At 42.2% G+C, this 21,374-nt stretch overlaps 2 protein-coding genes and 1 long non-coding RNA gene across 4 annotated transcripts; 1 reads left to right on the top strand and 2 right to left on the bottom strand.

Annotated features, from left to right (window-relative positions):
• Positions 1 to 414: 414 nt before the first annotated feature.
• stmn4l (stathmin-like 4, like) lies at positions 415 to 5,125 on the bottom strand. Of its 2 annotated transcripts, XM_046856440.1 has the most exons (7): positions 4,992 to 5,125; positions 3,176 to 3,226; positions 2,968 to 3,063; positions 2,341 to 2,546; positions 1,949 to 2,140; positions 1,523 to 1,540; positions 415 to 969 (listed from the first exon to the last, which is right to left on the bottom strand). In XM_046856440.1, the coding sequence occupies exons 2-7, from the start codon at positions 3,186 to 3,188 to the stop codon at positions 961 to 963; spliced, it is 534 nt and encodes a 177-aa protein (XP_046712396.1). In that variant the 5' UTR covers positions 3,189 to 3,226; positions 4,992 to 5,125; the 3' UTR covers positions 415 to 960. The 2 variants fall into 2 exon arrangements, with proteins under 2 accessions (XP_046712396.1, XP_046712395.1); XM_046856439.1 differs by lacking the exon at positions 415 to 969 and having other exon boundaries at positions 1,074 to 1,540.
• A 2,265-nt stretch (positions 5,126 to 7,390) lies between these two features.
• On the top strand, positions 7,391 to 18,691 carry LOC124390483. Its single transcript, XR_006926749.1, has 2 exons — positions 7,391 to 10,482; positions 18,662 to 18,691. It is a non-coding gene; the product is annotated as an uncharacterized LOC124390483 (long non-coding RNA).
• Positions 9,873 to 16,118, bottom strand: gpn1 (GPN-loop GTPase 1). Its single transcript, XM_046856429.1, has 14 exons — positions 15,834 to 16,118; positions 15,408 to 15,501; positions 15,267 to 15,306; positions 14,702 to 14,768; positions 14,427 to 14,464; positions 14,263 to 14,341; positions 14,037 to 14,131; positions 13,868 to 13,913; positions 13,286 to 13,432; positions 13,087 to 13,169; positions 12,611 to 12,650; positions 12,385 to 12,475; positions 10,979 to 11,083; positions 9,873 to 10,735 (listed from the first exon to the last, which is right to left on the bottom strand). Exons 1-14 carry the CDS (start codon positions 16,011 to 16,013, stop codon positions 10,593 to 10,595), a joined length of 1,248 nt encoding a protein of 415 aa, XP_046712385.1. The 5' UTR covers positions 16,014 to 16,118; the 3' UTR covers positions 9,873 to 10,592.
• Positions 18,692 to 21,374: the final 2,683 nt, after the last annotated feature.

Genomic DNA, 21,374 nt, shown 5'->3' with positions numbered 1-21,374 from the left:
AGAGGTATTGTCATACTGGAACAGGTTTCAAGTAAATGCAAAATTTCCTCCTGCACCAAAGACGGCTAATAAAACTGTGTGTTTGGGAAAGAAGCATCTGGGTGAAAATATCAGGTGTCCCAATCCGTATTGTTCTTCTGCTCTCAGCGAGAAGATACTGTTTAGACGTTACATCAAAAATTCTTCGATTATTAACACTGTGAGATGCGTGTAGAACTTTTGTTACATTTACTATCCAGGGTGAAGTTTACATGTGTTTCATATGAAATAATTGCAGGTAGGAATTAAAGATGAATCATTTCAAATAATCGATTTGACTCGCAGCAGTACTGTGTTTTTGTCTGTCTGAACGTGGCTGAAGATAAAGCAGAGTTCGATGTGACAAGGCGGAGTCAATGGAAGGAAAAGTAAAGGTATATCACACAGCAGATCTTTAATGTCCTTCGCATCTAAAATATATATCACAATTTCTGTACAGCAAAACCGAAGAGCCAAATCAGAAACCAGCTGATCATGAAGGCCTTAGAACATCTTCACTGCAAACAAGAGGATTCACTGAGGTCTGGCTTTAACAAAACAGGCACGAGAATGTCCAAAAACACACCTTACACACACACACACACACACACACACACACACACACACACACACTCACACACACACACACACACACACACACACACACACACACACACAGAGTTTTGGCACAATTGGCTCCTTGTATTAAATTAGCGCTGCTCCTTTCTCCAATTCTGCTGGAAAAACAGTCTCTGTTTCTCGTCTCGCAAAAAAACAGCCGCACAAAAGCCATCGTAAAGTGATAGTAACATCACAGCATTTTGTGATTTTCGCTTTTTTTGTGTGTTTGTTTGTTTGTTTTCCCCAAAAAAGCTAATAAAGCTCTCGGCTTTATCGTATTCAGTCCTTTGGTGATCAGGATCCCAAAATGTTCAGAAGACCTCAAGGCACCTGGAACATAAAGGCCAGAGACACCGAGGTTAGGAGCAGGACCACGCAAAACACACACACACTCACACACATACACACACATAAAGAACACACACACGGAAACGGAGTTTTACACACTTTATCAGCACATGCAAGCATGAAAACAAACAGGAAATAGCACCAAAGTTCACAGGATTCACTTCCTCTGATAACTTGCCGTTATTCTATATTTTATTTTACCCGATGAAGCTAATACACATCAACTATAGCTACACAAACTACACATTTTTAACGTTTCTCATCATCACAAAGACACATCACAACCCTGTAGTTTCAAAAACATGCAAAACCCTTGCTGTGACAGAGAGGGCGCTAAAGAGCGCTTATCTTTCCCTTACGCTACTCTAGTGTGTATTATTTTTGTCTTTTCAGAGACATAATAAAATCTACATCTACATCATGACATTACAACATCACAAACACAACCAGCATCAAAACCCAGTAAAAATCAAGCGAACACAGAGTTTATGGTCTACTGCCAGTCCACTTCTATCTGCGCTTTCGTTTTCCTCACCTCCTCAGCGTGTTTCTCCTGCAACACAAAAACACAACAACAAAAACAATAAATATCACATTACGCAAACACACACTGCACCGTGTACACAAACATTACTCGTCCAAATCTACATGAAGGTCTACAGGAACTGGAGATCAAATGCTCAGTCATGTCAATCCTCAGAGATGCTAACTCCAGATTTAGCGAAATTTTAATTGCTAGCAGATTAAATGACACTGTAGGGCCGAAAGTATGCGGACACCCGAGCATAACATCGCTATGTGCTTTTTTGAACATCACATTCCACATCTAGTCTCCATTTGCTGGTTCACTCTTCGAAGAAGATGTTCCTACATTAGTGTGCTTGTGGAGATTTGTGATTTGAGATTCATTCAGCCACAAGTGTGTAATTTAGGTCAGGTACTGGTGTCTGGGTCTCCTCACCTTCTCCTGCAGGCGCTCGAGCATGGCAGCAATGTGAGCTTCTCTGTTCTCCTTGTTGATCTCCATCCTCTGCTCCAGCTTCTCTTTGGCCATTTTGATGAAGTTGTTGTGTTCCTCCGCGGCTTTCTGAGCCACTTCACGCTCGTGTTCTCGCTTTTCAGCCAAATGTTTCAGAAGTTCAGCCTCCTGACCCTGAACACACACACACACACACACACACACACAGGAGAAATATTGTAACTCTAGGGTAATGGCTGATCATTACAGTTTCACCATCACACCATACACCTCATCCAGGTGCATCACCAGCAATAACAACCAGCAATAAGTTCTGGACTCCCGAGTTAAACTGAGCTGCAGTGTAATAGTGAATAGTGATACTAAAATCTTACCTTTCTCCTCTCCTCTGCTGCATCCAGCTTCTTCTTGATCTCCTCCAGTGAAGGGTCTCTGCGGGGTGGGATGGTGGGATTAAACTCCCTCTGCCCGTCGAATGATGGAGGCCTCAGGATGACCTCAAAGGCCTGACCTGAGGAGCGCTTGTTCAGCTCAATCACTTCCATGTCTTTTATAAGGCACAGGTTTAAATCCACCACGCCTACACACACACACACACACACACACACGTTACCCCTTAACAACAAGAGCATCAATAATACTACTAATAATTATTAGAAGAAGAAGAAAAGAAGAAGGTTTATATATATATAAGCAGCAATTTGTGTGCAAAGACTCCAGTAGATAAACAGAATGTTGATGTTTTGTGTTCAGTTTGTGTGTGTAATAATTCTCCTGAATCTGATCTGTAACACAGTTTTAACAACAGGCATAAATGTCACAAATCAGCTTCAATAAGCGTTTTTATTTGCAAATTCATTATATTTTTGAACTGGAGTATGAATCTTAATGTGTGTAATCTATTCTTTTAATATTGTAATGAGAACATGTGTTTCTGAGTGAGTGGATAGGGAGGGGGGTGGAGAGAGAGAGAGGGGGTGGGAAGGAGGGAGAGTGTGTACCTTCGTGAGTTTTTTTGGTTTTCTCTTTAGGTTCTGGAAGGATGCAAGAGCAGAAGTAGGCCACCAGGGGGAGCTCCTTCATCTTCTCTCTGTACGCTGAATAAACACAAAGACACGATCAACCCTTTATGTCTTATTTTACACACACACACACACACACACACACACACACACACACACACACACACACACACACACACACATATACCTGTGAGAGTCATTGTTCTGTCTCTGAGGGTGAGCTGAGTCTGTAATGAACCTGAGGGAAGAATAGAAAAAGATGATGTCATTAGACATTGTGTTCTGAAATCATATGATGATGTCATCATCCCTCATAGTGGTGTGGATTGATGTGAATCTGACTGATGTGAATCTGTAATATAAGTATGGTTTATCTCACTCACACCACAAACAGGAGGTAAAGCAGGAAACCTTTCAGTGCATTCGAAAGAAATATTCCTATGAGAGCTCCAGACAAACCTTCATCCATGAAAAATTATGATCTAAGCTTAGATGCTGAATCGCAAATTAGTATTACTGCTATACAGACTGCTGAAGCTGCATCACTGGACTGTTAGTCATATTAATAAACCCAAATCTTCAAAAAATCTGTAGATCAAATCTCCTGCATGTTACTGGATTCTTTTGTCTGCATGCAGAGTTTTATCTTTCTCTCTCGCTCTCAGTCTCGACTTCCCACACTTGTTGACTCACACTTTGTGCTCCTTTATCGCTCTTTCTCTCTCTGTGCCTCCACATTCTCAATCCCACACACACACACACACACACACACACACACACACACACACACACACACACACACAAACACACTTTCACACACCCACATATAAATGTTCAGCCTGCATGGCCGGCACGTGCCGAAATGAACGCGTAGGAAACTTCTTCTGCATCAAACAGACACAAACTTTTACAACTATTATTTATTTCAAATTGAGAATTAATGTTCAAACTCACTTCATTTAAACTAATGCATTTTTTTTTTTCATTTAACATCCAATAAGCACATGCAGTAACGGGATGTGGCTGCCTCTTATATGTTACTATATACAGTATACACACTACAATATCTCACAGCTGTATTATTAATAATACTGTTTAATTCAATACATTTTGTGTGAAATGAAGTCAATTTCTTCTAGCAGATAGATTCTAATGTTTAAAAGCACTTTGTGTGTGTGTGTGGCTGAAGAGGTCAGTACACACCATCTACTATGCTATGCACACACACACACACACACACACACACACACACACACACACACACACAAAATGTTGCACACTTTAGAGATCAGAAATGATCCCAAATTGTTCATAAATGGTTCCGCTTGATTTAAATACATTTTGACTGTTAGTTTTTAAATATAAACAATTCCAAATGACTAATAATGATTTATAACAATTTAAAAAGATTCAGAAATGGCTTTTAAAATAACAATCATTTGCAGATTCACAATCATTTCTAACAGATGAAATGAAACCGTGCTCCTGATGCTACCGATTCTTAAAAAAGATTCACGTGAATATTCAAAATGCACGATTTCCGTGAATATTCATGCAGATTTTACTAAACTTTACTGAAAACCAAACAAGCCATAAATGAAATAAAAATGTGTTTGATCTCATCCTCTCTGCACTTCTAACCTAAACCATGCAATGATGTCATTCTCCGATGATGTCATCTCACATGCACAACTCTCGCTAGCTTTAGGAACACATGCATCCCTAAAAGATTTATTTTCATCAGCCAGAATACTGCATGCAATTTTCCACTTTACACACACACACACACACACACACACACACACACACACACACACACACACACACAAAGCAATATTACATGAATTACATGAATGTACTGGAGAATATTATAGCAATTTCTGACATCACTGCATCTATGCAATCTGTGCATATGAACCAGCATTGTGTGAGCATGTGTGTGAGCATGTGTGTGTGAGTATGTGTGTGTGTGTGTGTGTGCAGATGGAAAGCTGAGATCTTACCTTCTCTCCTCAGTATGATGTAAGTCTGTGGTGTGTGTGTGAGCCGTGTGTTTTGTCCCGTCTCTCTGCTGCTGTTTGACTGCGCAGCATCAGCACCACTTCTGCTCTTTAAAGCATTACATCACCTCCCTGCACTCTGATTGGCTCATAGGAATACCATGCTCTGATTGGCTGAGAGGATGGACAGAGGGGGACAGGGTGCTTAACTCTTTGTTAGAGGAGCTGCAAAGATTTACATATCAGTCCAGTATGTGCTGAAAAGTGCTGCAGGAATTGAATCTTAATCATCTTTCATTTGATTTTTAAAGAACATTTCAGAAATGCAAACATTTTTTTTTTTCAACTGTTATTTATTTAAATATTTTATCTGATTATTTATATTAAATGTAGACAAAAAGGGTGTGTGCTGGATGAGATATCTGACGCTACATGCTTCGTAAAAAAGGGTGCTACCTGGAATCCCCTCTAACAGGAATCCCCTGGCATGAGGTTCTATGTACACTGTAAGAACAAAATTATTGGGACACCTGACTTTCCCAGACAGATGTACTTCATCTCCAAACTGTGAGCACAAAGTTGGAGACACAATTATATTAGACGTCTTTGGATGCAGGAGCATGAAATTTTTGCCTGATTTTTGCATAATCTAGATTCTTCAACACTCCTGATGGGATCAAATATTTTATTCTAATTGAGGGAATGAGATGCTGTGGAGAACATTAATCCTACTAATGTGCATGAAGAAAATCATTCTCCTTCTGATGCAATTTTAGAAAAAGCTTGTTCAGTAGGTTATTTGAGTAGTTCTGGGTTCTTGGTGTTTTAAAAAGTTTCTTCTAGTATGGATTGGAAACTCCCAGATGGACAATCAGGTTCTAGATATGAACTTTTGAGGAGATTGATCTGCTGATTTCTGCAGGGGGTAAAATGTTTTTGAACGATAAAATTCGATTAAATAAATCTAGAAACGAGACCCAGAATAAGAACCTGTCATTTCCATTTGCTGAATGCTTCGAGATCTGCATGAGAACATTATGAAAGCGTTTCTTTTTCTGTAGCAGTGACGTGATGACAGATCAGCCGAGTTTACTGAGTCATCACGGATCAAATCTGTGAGAAATCAAAGTCATCAGGCTTTAAACCAGAATCGAGACACTTCACTACACAAAAAAGTTCAAGCTTCTCTGAGTCTCTCTAAGAAAAAACACTTCTGGTTCTCCATCAGGGTTCCACTGTAGACACACTGTTTACCCAATTCCCACAATGCACTGCGCTCAGCTGGTGTTCTACATAATCACTTAGGGGTTTGAGTGGAACCTCTGTGGAAGCTGAGAATCTGAAGCTAAAGAACCTTTACAGAATTGAGGACACATGTGGTGCAGAAGAATATTGCTGTTTTTTATTCTTGTCTTTATCTGTTTGGCACTTGGACCATTTTGGTTCTTTAAGGGTTCTTTGGCTTATTGTTTCTTCACTAAAGAATAAAATGGTTCCACTTATTGTAGATTCCACATTGAACCTTGAAGCGTTTACGTAGAAGGACCAACTGAATCCTTAGTGGTGCTACTTAAAATATTTATTTCTATATTGTTGTAAAGAAAATGTGGTTTTCACATCATTATGAGTTCTTTGGTTCCAAGAAGCAAACATACATGGAACCATTAAGTGTTCTATATTTGGAGGCTTTTGGAATCGGACTGTGCTGCACACGTGATGCATTCTGGAGCTCATGATCCGCTTCTCTGTAAGCAGAACCAGGTGTGAAGAACCCATAATGCACCTGTATTGATGGGGTGGTAAAAGTGATTTGAAGTTTCAGACTCGTGTTTCTGATCTTCTGTGATTCATTGTGAAATATCTGAAAGGTTCTGGTGTGGAACCGGTTCTGTCTGGCTGAGCACCGATCCGAAATGTCAGCTCTATAAATAATGAGGCGGAGATTATGAAGTGTGTGTCATCATGTGTGTGAGGAGTGTGTGACAGCAGTGGAGCAGCAGCAGCGGCAGATTAGTGAGAACGGTCTCACACACAGCCATCTGTCACACACACACACACACACACACACACACACACACACACACACACACACACAAGATGAGGACATCTTTTTATAAGCAAGTCATATTTGTTTTAACTCTTTATTTTATGTTTGCACTTGTGTACACGCCTTGGCCAAAAGTATTGGGACACCCGACTTTCCCACCCGCACGTGGTTCTTCTTGGAGAGACACAATTGTATCGGACGTCTTTCAATGCAGGAGCATGAAATTCTGTTTTTACTTGAACTAGGAGACCCAAACCCGTTCCAGGATGACAACGCCCCTGTGCACAAAGCCAGCTCCATGAAGATCTGCTTTCAATTGGAAGATGTAAAAAATCTCCTGCTATAAAGCTCCAACTTTATTAAACATCTGAACGCTGACTGCACCTCAGGCCTCCTCACTACACCTCACCTACAACAGTCTCCGATTTTACTAACAATCTTGTAATGAGCATTTAAACTCTCTTTCTGCTTCACTCCTCTGTCACATACAGCTTCTGGTTCCCCTACAACCTCTTTAAACTGTTTCTAGAACATGATGGAACAGAACATGATTCTCTCTCTATTGGAACACATTGTTCTTCTTATGTGAATTCTGAGAATGTGATGTTCTCTGTGTAGCATTCCCTGTAGTGGATGTGTTTACCAGAGAAGGAGGAGGAGGGGTGAGGCAGATGAACACCCCCACCTCCACACACACACACACACACACACACACACACACAGGTCTCATCTGCTATTTTGCAGACATCCAGGGCATGATGTCATCCAGATGATGTCTGAGAGAGAGAGAGAGAGAGAGAGAGAGAGAGAGAGAGAGAGAGAGAGAGAGGTTGAAGAAGGTTAAAAGAATGACAGATGAAGAGAACAGTGAAGGGTCCTGCAGAGAGAAAACTGTGACATCAGGATCAGAGAGAGAGAGAGAGAGAGAGAGAGAGAGAGAGAAAGATAGGGGGAACAAAAACAAGCTGCCTGAGAGGAAAGCCTCATCACTAGAGACAGAGCAGTGATGTCATCATCAGCCAATCAGCAGCATCCACACTGTATGTGTGTGTGTGTGTGTGTGTGTGTGTGTGTGTGTGTGTGTGCTCTCTCTACAGACTGATGCAGTATGTCCTGCACACCTGAAACGTCTCACATCTGCACCTTTTTGTAAAAAAAAGCACAGAGATTCTGCAGCTTTCTCCAAGAACACCTGAGGTGTAGCAGAAGATCTCCGTCACACCATCACCCACAAATCAATTCATTCAGATGAATGTAATAAAATCGTTTATTTTACTGCTGCATGATGACTGCATTATTTTGTGACGTCATCTGAAGATATGGGAGTCCAGGAGTGGTTTCTCGTTTTCCTCAGAGCTTTACATCATCGTCATTACTGGTTCTAACAGGTTTAATCTAACATCACGTCACTGCATGTCTCCTGTACTGCAGAAGCATGAGTCAGAATCTGTAATGATGTTCTACAGAAGCACACACATCAACGCTGAGCCTCGTGTTTAACAGGAACCACATGCAGAAAGATCACATGCTCACTGCAGGAGAAACGCATATATATGGGTCCAGAAGTGTTTTAATCTTTTAGACATGAACACACACACACACACACACACACCCTGTTTAGTTGTGCTTTAGTACGAGGTGGTATCAAAAAGTTCAGAGACTAGTTTTGTGAAACCCCAACAGATGGCAGTAAAACTGGAGCTTCTCTGACCATGTCTGCAATTTCATCATGAACAAAGTGCACACGTGAGATTCTGAGCGAAACTGGACAAATCTGCCACACACACGTTTGGCGTGATTCTGCAAGTTTACGACGACAAAGGCACCATGTCGTTCGAGGTGTTTTGAGTGGCACAAACGCTTCAAGAGCGGAAATAAATCACTGGAAGACGACAAGAGGTCAGGATGACCTTTACTGAGACCTTTGGTTTGGGTCTCCAAGTTCATGTGAAGGAGAAATGAACACAACTGAACTTCCATCTTTGCAGTAATAGTTTGTGGAGGAACATGTATGAGTGTGATGGTCAGGGGTGCACATAATTTTGCTCACAAAATGTAAGTAATTTCATTTTAAAACTCATCAGTGACATTTTGCACTTTGTGGTGCAACACAAATAAAGCAGGCCTTTGCTTCTGAACTGTGTGTGTGTGTGTGTGTGTGTGTGTGTGTGTGTATGAATTGAACATTGTGTTAAATGTTTTCAGTGCGAATGTGTCGTGATGAATGAAGAGAGAACTGTGAATAAATGTCAGGCTGAGAGCCGCCTCCACTCTCGCTCAACTTCACGGCTGTGTGTGTGTGTGTGTGTGTGTGTGTGTGTGTGTGTGTGTGTGTGTCGCCTCGTCCGCTTCTCGTAGGCGGGTCATATTTCCTGACAGATTCCAATTCAGCTTTACATCCTGCCTCTCTTTTATCTGTGTGTGTCTGTGTGTGTGTTTGTAACCCTGGCATTCTGTTCAAAGTGTGAGTTTTTTTGTTTTTAAGTGTATGCCTTCATTCTCTCCAGTGTGTGTGTGAGTGTGTGTGTGTGTGTGTGTGATTTCACACACAGGTCATGCTGTTCTGAGTGTGTGCATGGCAGCAGGTGGGATGTATAGTGTGTGTAGGGGTAAATACCACCACGAAGCGAGACACACACACTTTCACATGATGGACTAATGCACGAGTGCAGCTGAGAAGTTCAGTTGGTGTTTCTGCAATTTTAAGTAAATTTATGAACTTTTCCTGTGATGCATAAAAAGGTTGAAATAAGCTGTAGAAGGTATCAGACCTTCAGCCGAACCCAGCACTCCATTATATATATAAATAAAATAAAAGAAGGAATCGCAGCCATCGCTCGGTTGATTTGGATTTGCATGTTTGGCTTCATTTCATTAAAAGGTCAAAGCATGTGGCCAGGAGCCAGACCTCCTCAAATCCTCCAAAACAGCACACATGATGAAGATATCAATGTATACAAATGCAAGAAAATAATAAAGAGCACATCCACTTCCATCTCCTGTTTGATAATTGATTGAGATTTTCGCATTTTGAATGTTTTCACACACAAATGATTCCTGCAGTTTGATTTGTACAATTTTTTAGCAATTGTGTGTACAGTTTAATATTTACAGGCCTTTTAGCACATTTTGAGGGTGCCAATACTTTGATGCTTAAGACAAAGTGAAAGAGCGAGAGGGTGTGTGTGCCCTCGTGTTTCTCTCAGGGGTAGGCACTGAGTGAGTGACAGTGATATTTAACACATTTGGACCTTGAAGAGGAACAGACGGATGGAGGGAGGACAGATCGTCTCTCTCACACACACACACACACACACACACACACACACACACACACACACACACACACACACAAAGGAACTCACACAGCTGGGTTCATGAATGCGAACTGCTGAATTAAACCTCCTACAGCTCAGAGACAGAGTGTGTGTGTGTGTGTGTGTGTGTGTATAAAAATATTTTATATTCCTCCACACTGTCTCAGAGCTCAAACTCTGCGTTCCATCACAGAACCAACCAGCGAATGGAAAATGCATAAATATAGAGGTGTACAGAGTTCAAAGGTCAGGGGAATTAAGTGAACCGGTGACCTCGCACTTCCTTCTGGTGTCACTTGACTTCCTGTTTCGCACCTGCACCATTTCCTTTCTCTCCTTCAGGAAGTTTTTGAACGACACGCCCTCTTTACTCTCCTCTGTAACTGAATGGGGAGAGAAAGAGAGAGAGAGAGGAGAGCGAGAGGAGAGAGAGAGAGAGAGAGAGAGAGAGGAGAGAGAGAGAGAGCGAGGAGAGCGAGAGGAGAGAGAGAGAGAAGAGAAAATGATGAGATCCACAGGAAACTGATCTACACAGATGGAACAATTCTGTATTCTGATTGGTCCACACAGCACTGCCATGAACAAAGCTGATGAACTCTGTCCTACTGTAGTGTAATGATGGTTACCATGGTGATCGATGTCATCCGTGTCACTGTCCATGTCCTCCTCTTCCTCATCTGGGTTCCCACGAGTGAAGATCAGGTCACTGGGGGTGCTGAGGTCAGGAACATCTGCAGAACAGTTACATCAACAAAATACATCAACAATTCTATTCACACAATACAGAGCGAGTGAGTGTGTGTTTGTATTGTTAGATTAGATTAGATTAGACTTTGTCATTGCATGTTACAGTAAAAGGCAACGAAATACAGTCAGCATCTAAACAGAAGTGTAAAATATGTACATGTTGGTAAAACTGTGATACGAATAATGATAAATAAAAAATTGAGATCTCGGATTGATTAGTGTGTAATCAGAGTATAAAACAGGTTACTGATCAGTGCTGATTTGTGTTTTGTGTAGTTGTGTTTGCACGCGGTCGCACACGATGCACTTTATGTGGCGAGGACACTTAATATAGTCCTTAACTCTGTGTTGTAGCTTTATGTTGTTGTGTGATGTAGTATTATGTTGTTGTGTGATGTAGCTTTATGTTGTTGTGTGATGGAGCTTTATGTTGTTGTGTGATGTAGTATTATGTTGTGTGATGTAGTATTATGTTGTTGTGTGATGGAGCTTTATGTTGTTGTGTGATGTAGTATTATGTTGTTGTGTGATGGAGCTTTATGTTGTTGTGTGATGGAGCTTTATGTTGTGTGATGGAGCTTTATGTTGTTGTGTGATGTAGTATTATGTTGTTGTGTGATGGAGCTTTATGTTGTTGTGTGATGGAGCTTTATGTTGTTGTGTGATGGAGCTTTATGTTGTGTGATGTAGTATTATGTTGTTGTGTGATGGAGCTTTATGTTGTTGTGTGATGGAGCTTTATGTTGTTGTGTGATGTAGTATTATGTTGTTGTGTGATGTAGTATTATGTTGTTGTGTGATGGAGCTTTATGTTGTTGTGTGATGTAGTATTATGTTGTTGTGTGATGTAGTATTATGTTGTTGTGATGTAGTATTATGTTGTGTGATGTAGTATTATGTTGTTGTGTGATGGAGCTTTATGTTGTTGTGTGATGGAGCTTTATGTTGTTGTGTGATGGAGCTTTATGTTGTTGTGTGATGTAGTATTATGTTGTTGTGTGATGTAGTATTATGTTGTTGTGTGATGGAGCTTTATGTTGTTGTGTGATGGAGCTTTATGTTGTGTGACAGTGTTCCAGTGTTCTGGAGGAACGTTGTCTCATTTCACTGTGTACTGCGTCAGATATATATATATATATATGGTATAAAAGCAATAAAAGCTTCTTTACATATGAAATTAATAATAAATATATAAATAAATAATTGAAATAATCTGTAATATGAATAATTATAAGAGTTTATACACCTGCGTGTGTGAGTGATCATGTGTCCTAAAACAACTCGCCTGGTTTCACACCTGTTTCCATAGAAACCTCTCCCATGTCTTTACGAAGGCGTTCCAGCTGTTCCTGCTGTTTTTTACTTTGAGCATCAGTCTCATGGAAAGAAATCAAAGACAGTTACTTTTCTTCAGAAGGCCATGATGACCCCAGACCCTGAGACTTCCACCCCAGACCCTCAGACTCCCACCCCAGACCCTCAGACTCCCACCCCAGGACAGTCAGACTCACCAGCTCTTTATGCAGACGCTCGTATTCAGGACGATACTCTCTACAGAACAGAAACACACACAACACACTCATTAACACTTAAGCATGAACTCTGTAGGCACTGTGTTGAACACACCCGAGCTGAAACTCCACCCGAGCTGAAACTCCACCCTCCACCCGAGCTGAAACTCCACCCTCCACCCGAGCTGAAACTCCACCCTCCACCCGAGCTGAAACTCCACCCTAGCTGAAACTCCACCCTCCACCCGAGCTGAAACTCCACCCTCCACCCGAGCTGAAACTCCACCCGAGCTGAAACTCCACCCTCCACCCGAGCTGAAACTCCACCCGAGCTGAAACTCCACCCGAGCTGAAACTCCACCCTCCACCCGAGATGATCCTCCACATCCCACATACAACTTTCATTACAGATTTGCTGTAATATTTGATAAACTGCTGCAGGAAGAAATAAAATGGTGATGATGAGAAAAACTTACGTCTCGTACTCTTTAGCAGCATCCGAGACTTGAACAAAGAGTTCATCCAGTCCGGAACCTGTTACAGCTGACACACCAACAACCTACACACACACACACACACAAGTGCACAAGCTAAATGAACAGGCTTAACTCGAAGTGTAAATACGAACCTTCTTGTGTGTGTGTGTGTGTGTGTGTGTGTGTGTGTGTGTCTTACACGCAGGTTTGTGTAGAATTCGTCCAGAACTAGACTCATGGAGCGTGTGAGGTTACTGACATATGATGTCTCCTGGTTCAGTGCGTCCTGAAAAACTTCAAAGTCCTGCATCCACTCCACTGCAAATCGGTGATCGATTATATCTGTCTGCGCACACACACACACACACACACGCGCACACACACACACACGCGCGCACACAAACGTGCACACAAAGGCGCACACACAAACGCGCACACACAAATATTTACATCATTTCACTGCAACAAGACTACTACTTAGAAACCATCAAGTTTGTTAGTGAAGTTTAAGATCACTGAAGGTCAGAAAATAAATAAAAATAATCACTACACACTGATGTGATTTTATACAGAATCAATGCTGTCTTTCCTCATCAGCGCCCCCTGGTGTCCTATACCAATACAGCAGCAGGTACAGCACCTGAATCCCACAGTGTACACCCTCCTGTTACTGCACTCAGACATCTCTGGGAGAAGTGTAGTGTGACACCATCCCTCACAACCCCAACCCCAACCCACCCACACAAACACACAAACACACAAACATCTGAGTTGTTCTTACCTTGTTCATGACCACGATGAAGGGAAGTTTGGTTTTGTACAGAATGCTGAACACAAAACACAGCGGAGTTACACACACACACACACACTCTATAACAACACACCTGCTGCAATGTGATATATGTGTGTGTGTGTGTGTGTGTGTGTGTGTGTGTGTGTGTGGTCCTGACCTGCAGGCGTACAGCATGTTGGACATGAAGGTGACCGGGTTCACACTGCGAGACGTGTCCATCACGTACATCACCACACACGGAAAAGACGAGGCCTGCATCACACACACACACACACACACACACACACACACACACAGAGGTGGTTGGGGTTTGACCTGTTATTCATCCAGGTAGGGTCACACACTCATCAGACGTAGTCTAATAAATGAAGTGTGTTACACACCAGAGCCTCAGTTATGATGGTTCCTGATGCAGACCAGGTGAACACCTCGATCTGTCCTGGAGTGTCGATTAGAACAAACCTGCAGAGGTAAAGGCCACAGTAAACACTCATCATCTCTACTGTACACCACAATGAGTGTGAAAGATCAACACACAAACACTCACTGATGATTCTGCTGCTTCTTCTCAATAAACTTCATCACCTGATCAACAGAGAAAGAGAGAGAGAGAGAGAGAGAGAGAGAGAGAGAGAGAGAGAGATGGAGGGGGGGGGGGAGGGGGAGAGAGAGATGGAGGGGAGGAGAGAGAGAGATGGAGAGAGCGCTTTAGCACATCACCTTTATTGTAATTAGTCAGAATTGTTCACTGAATAAAATCTGAATATTGTATGAGAGACTCGTGAACCTTGTCGCTGTAACACGTGAATATAAAACACAAACCTGATCAAATCTCGTCGCAAACAGGTTCAGAGACGTGACAATTCCTCCGTTCGGCCCCAAACCATATCTGTGTCAGAGTTAAAGACCTTCACACACACACACACATCACAATGCCTCGGAGATCAGACTGAGATCAGAGAAGAAATCATCTGAGATCAAAAAAGGATCATAGAGATCAAACCAGGGTCAGACGAGGATTATAGAAAGATGAGACTAACATCATAAAAAGAACAGACTGGGATCAGAGAATAAATCATATGGGATCAGACTGGGATCATACAGAGATAATACAGAACTCAAACCAGAATCCAACAAGTTCAGACCAGGATCAGAGGAGAGATCAGACGAGATCAAACAGAGATCGGACCAGGATCAGAGGAGAGATCAGACGAGATCAAACAGAGATCGGACCAGGATCAGAGGAGAGATCAGACGAGACCATACCAGGATCAGAGGAGGTCACCTGGGATCAAACTGGGATCATACAAAGATCGGAGTGGGATCAGACTAGGATCAGACTAGACCAGAATCAGAGGAGAGATCAGACTTAAGGTATGAAGGATACTGTTTCATCACTTCCTTGTAGTTTACAGTGTCTCTTATATCTGTAGGGTGTAAGGAAACACACACACACACACACACACATTATATCCAGTTGATGATGTTATTACATGTAAGTAGAATGTTTTTCTCCACCGGAAGTTACCGATGTTGGCCGGAAACGGAACCTCGTGAACCGCAGGGTCCAGGTTAATGACATACGGTGGACTTTTCTTGGAGTGCAGATAAGCTGTGAGTCTCTGAAAAACACCATCATTATAACACTAACACGGTGCAGAGAGAGAATCAAAATACACTTTTACAGACTTTATATCTAGAATATTAGTAAGGTTCAGTAATAAACCCGTTTACACTCTGAGCTAACATGCTAAAGCTATGTGACAGATGCCCTACGCAAATCTTTTCCCGCCCGTATTCTTATAAGCCCCGCCCTCCTGAGCTACGATTGGCTGGGAGAGGCGTTTCCTAGGCGACTCGGTGGAATGCCCGCGCCTGATCACGAACCAGTAGCCAATCAGAGCAAAGCGGGCGGAATACAGGTGGAGAAAAAAATACACATCAACGTGTTTACCTGAACGAAAGTAGTTTTGCCGGAACCTGCCATTCCAAGCACAATGAGACACACGGGCTTCTGTTCCGCGGTATTTCCCGAAGGCTCTGCGCTGCTTGTCTGTGGATTTTCATCGCACATTTCTTCGTTTTGTTTATTTCCAACCGCAGCACCGTCACTCTCAGCCTGCGCGGCAGCCATCTTTAATTTAAGCCTGAAAACCGGCACTGCCGTAAACAACTTGTACCGTCGTAACTACTACAAAATGTTTCTTTCTGTCAGACATGGAAACTACCCACCAGGTGGCAGCAAAGTCTCGCTAGATCACTGACAACCAATAAAATCCATATCAATCAAATATTCATATTTCACTCTGAAGTACTTTTACACTGCACATATTATACTAATAAAAGTGATGACGATGGACAGGATTAGAAACGAGTTTATTAGAGGGACAGCGCGTGTATTACGTTTTGAAGACAAGGTGAAGGAGGCGAGATTGAGATGGTTTGGACATGGAGGGAGGGACATGGTGTATATCAAGTAATAACTACCACACAACATCTGTGTTATTGTTTATAACGTCACATAGACAGTGAAGTATAAATTTAAGATTTAATAACATTCTAACTGATGATATTAGTGATTATCCTTATCCTCCACTACTGACCCACAACTACAGACTCACAACTACAGACTCACAACTACAGACTTACAACTACTGACTTACAACTACTGACTCACAACTACAGACTCACAACTACTGACCCACAACTACAGACTCACAACTACAGACTCACAACTACTGACTTACAACTACTGACTCACAACTACTGACTCACAACTACAGACTCACAACTACTGACTCACAACTACAGACTCACAACTACAGACTTACAACTACAGATTTACAACTACTGACTCACAACTACTGACCCACAACTACAGACTCACAACTACAGACTCACAACTACTGACTTACAACTACTGACCCACAACTACAGACTCACAACTACAGACTCACAACTACTGACTTACAACTACAGACTCACAACTACAGACTCACAACTACAGACTCACAACTACTGACTTACAACTACAGACTCACAACTACAGACTCACAACTACTGACTTACAACTACTGACCCACAACTACAGACTCACAACTACAGACTCACAACTACTGACTTACAACTACAGACTCACAACTACAGACTCACAACTACTGACTTACAACTACTGACCCACAACTACAGACTCACAACTACAGACTCACAACTACAGACTCACAACTACAGACTCACAACTACTGACTTACAACTACTGACTTACAACTACAGACTCACAACTACTGACCCACAACTACAGACTCACAACTACAGACTCACAACTACTGACTTACAACTACTGACTCACAACTACTGACTCACAACTACAGACTCACAACTACTGACTCACAACTACTGATACACCAATCTCAGCACTTCTTTGTAGTAAACACATTTTGTAGTAATCCTAACCCTATCTCTCTCTCTCTCTCTCTCTCTCTCTCTCTCTCTCTCTCTCTCTCTCTCTCTGTCTCTCTCTGTCTCTCTCTCTCTCTCTCTCTCTCTCTCTCTCTCTCTCTCTCTCTCTCTCTGTCTCTCTCTCTGTCTCTCTCTCTCTCTCTCTCTCTGTCTCTCTCTCTCTCTCTCTCTCTCTCTCTCTCTCTCTCTGTCTCTCTGTCTCTCTCTCTCTCTCTGTCTCTCTCTCTCTCTCTGTCTCTCTCTCTCTCTCTCTGTCTCTCTCTCTGTCTCTCTCTCTCTCTCTCTCTCTCTCTCTCTCTCTCTCTCTCTCTGTCTCTCTCTCTCTCTTTCTCTCTCTGTCTCTCTCTCTCTCTCTTGTGTGTGTGTGTGTGGAATCTGGAGATGGTTTATTCTACACATTCCTGAATAAAGCTGCAGTAGATGTTCAGCAGGAGATCTCTCCTCCCATCAGCACTCAGATTGCAGCTCGTTGTTGTAAAGTCATTATGAGCTGTGAGGTTTGATGGAAATACACGACTACGACTTTCTGTGGATCTGTTTATCAACACGTTCTTCTGTTCCAGCATGAAGCCATCTCTCAGATCGGGGAAAGTTCTCACACTTCACAACCTTCTGAACGCTCTCATGGAGTTTGACCACTTCTCCTAAAACAAGATAAACATCACACAGGGATCCCAGAAGACGTTTTTACCCAACTAGGATGCGTAGGTTAAAGATCAGGGGTCAAAGGTCAGAGCCAGACATGAGATGACCCCCTGGAACACATCAGGGTTAAAGGGTTTAGCTCCAAAATCCAGCGGTTTATCAGTGACTTCCTGACCTGAGACCTTCGGGTGCTGTATCCTGAAGTGCACTATAGTGTGTGAGTTTATTATGCAGCAGAGCAAAAAGTTGGATCTCTGAAGGCTTCATATTGATGCTGAAGACCACGGATTTGTAGTGCACTCTGTAGGGTGTAAAGGACATTAGAATGCAGCCGTGAGAAAGAAAAAGGCTAGAGTGTAGATGTGTAGTGTGTAGGGCACATGTGTAGTGTGTAGGGGTAGTGTGTAGGGCACATGTGTAGTGTGTAGGGGTAGTGTGTAGGGCACATGTGTAGTGTGTAGTGTGTAGGGGTAGTGTGTAGGGCACATGTGTAGTGTGTAGGGGTAGTGTGTAGGGCACATGTGTAGTGTGTAGGGGTAGTGTGTAGGGCACATGTGTGTGTGTGTGTAGGGGTAGTGTGTAGGGCACATGTGTAGCGGGGTCGAGGGGTTCAAAAAGGGAAAAACAGAGAGCTTTCCAAAGTGCTGAGCTCATTGTAGAACGAGGGGGATGGAAAAGGTGTGTGTGTGTGTGTGTGTGTGTGTGTGTGTGTGTGTGCATGTGTGTGCGTGTGTGTGTGTGTGTGTGTGTGTGAGAAAGAGGGGTTAAATTTCAACCCTCGGAAAGTAGTGAAGGTCTGGCAGCAGCAGCAGAAAGATTTTTGGCAGAAGTCGTCCCCATTGTCTGGTGGATGATTTTTTTTCATATTTCCCAGAATGCACTGCATTTGCATGATGATTCAAAGTGAAATAAAAGTGAACAGATCAGATTCAACATCGAGCTGCTCTGGTGATCAAATGTAAGAAGCAATCCTGTTTCTGATTATGTAAGAGAAACTGTGTGTGTGTGTGTGTGTGTGTGTGTGTGTGTGTGTGTGTGTGTGTGTGTGTGTGTGTGTATGTGTGTGTGAACTTTTTGTGTCTTATGTTAATCAAATACTAAAACATTTAAAAATAATTGTAGGCACAAAGTCAGTAGTCAAGTAGTCAGTACTCATTGCACACACACACACACACACACACACACACACACACACACACACACACACACCTGGATGTCATTACGTTGAGATTTTCCAGATGAATGTTATCAGAAATGTGTTCAGCAGGTCTGTAAGCTGTAACGTTGTGAAAACAACACTCCTGCAACCTTCAGGAAACATGATCCTGAAATAACTGTGTTTATTTGAAGCTTTTTATTAATGAAACACTTTCAGCAGCTTTGGAACGCTCACGAGTTCTCAGAACGTAACTGTAACATTGAGAAAGTGTTCAGGACTGGAGGTCAGTAGGTACAATGACGCGGCAAAAGTTTGTGGACACCCGAGCATAAGATTGGTGTGTGCTTTGAACTTTCAATTCCACATTTAGTCCAATTTGCTGTTACAATGAGCTCCATTCTTCTGGGAAGATGTTCCAGTAGATTTTGTGGAGGTTTGTGGAGATTCAGTCAGCCACTATGGTGTTAGTAAAGTACGGTAGTTTATAGTGTACAACAGAAAGCCAGAAAAACGTTTTCTGAGCATGTTATGGTTCTGCCCAGAACCAGAGCTGCATCTAAATAAGAGACACTCTAAACTTCTCAAAAGTGAAGGAACGGATCAAGCCCAGATCGGATGGTGAGAATCTTTATCAGTGTGTGAAAACATTTCAGACGGGAAACAACTCCCACAGTCACTGGAAATGACCCGCACAGTTTAGCGCTTCCTACGCTAGTATTTTTAACCAGAGGATGTGCAACAAGTTGGACTGGTGACACTGACCTGTCATTTCCCACAATGCATTGCTCATGCTAGCTGTCGGGGTGTGGCGCGAACGTCTTATCATCGACTATTGTTCTCTGATTCCTCTCAATTTTTTATTGCTGTGCAGTGCAGAGTGTGTTAGCGTGATGCTAATGAGCAGGACTGTACCGCAGTATTGTTCATAAAAGTGTGGTATAAAGAGATTGGGGTGGTTTGGGGGGGCAATTCAGCGCGACCTGCTAAAGCAACAACTATAGTAAAATAATTAATTTCTTATTCCATACAGATGCATTAATATTGGCACCTGTGACTCACACATTCACACACACAAAAGTTCAGGCCTGTGTGTGTGTGTGTGTGTGTGTGTGTGTGTGTGTGTGTGTGTGTGTGTGTGTGCCAGACGTCCCACTTCTTTTCCTAACTTGTTTCATTAACATGATTAAAGCAGGACCCTGTTTGTGCTGGCGTTAACAACGTGAGAAAGCAGCAGAGCATCATCCAGAAACTTCCAGATTTTAAACACATTCAGTTCTCCAGGAGGCGTGTGAGAGGAACCTGCTGAAACATTTGCTCATCTCTGAACACAGTGACTACAGAAACATAGAATATACCTAATCTGACCCTAAACCAACACTAACCCAAAATCTAAATCTAATCCTAACCCTAAACCCTACCCTAACTCTAAACCAACACTAAACCTAACACTAAACCTAACCCCAAACAAACCCTAACTCTAAACTCAACACTAAACCTAACACTAAACCTAACCCCAAACAAACCCTAACTCTAAACCCAACCCTAAACCTAACCCCAAACAAACCCTAACTCTAAACTCAACACAAAACCTAACACTAAACCTAACCCCAAACAAACCCTAACTCTAAACTCAACACAAAACCTAACACTAAACCTAACCCCAAACAAACCCTAACTCTAAACTCAACACTAAACCTAACACTAAACCTAACCTCAAACAAACCCTAACTCTAAACCAACACTAAACCTAACACTAAACCTAACCCTAAACAAACCCTAACTCTAAACTCAACACTAAACCTAACACTAAACCTAACCCTAAACAAACCCTAACTCTAAACCCAACCCTAAACCTAACACTAAACCTAACCCTAAACAAACCCTAACCTAAACCCAACCCTAAACTAACACTAAACCTAACCTAAACAAACCCTAACCTAAACAAACCCTAACTCTAAACCCAACCCTAAACCTAACACTAAACCTAACCCCAAACAAACCCTAACTCTAAACCTAACACTAAACCTAACACTAAACCTAACCCCAAACAAACCCTAACTCTAAACCCAACCCTAAACCTAAAACTAAACCTAACCCCAAACAAACCCTAACTCTAAACCCAACCCTAAACCTAAAACTAAACCTAACCTAAACAAACCCTAACTCTAAACCCAACCCTAAACCTAACCTAAACCTAACCCTAAACAAACCCTAACCTAAACCCAACCCTAA

Source organism: Silurus meridionalis, chromosome 8 (genome assembly GCF_014805685.1).
Source record: "Silurus meridionalis isolate SWU-2019-XX chromosome 8, ASM1480568v1, whole genome shotgun sequence".
Taxonomy (NCBI): domain Eukaryota; kingdom Metazoa; phylum Chordata; class Actinopteri; order Siluriformes; family Siluridae; genus Silurus; species Silurus meridionalis.
The sequence above is the reverse complement of the archived record's forward strand: the minus strand, read 5'-3'. Positions and strand labels throughout refer to the sequence as shown.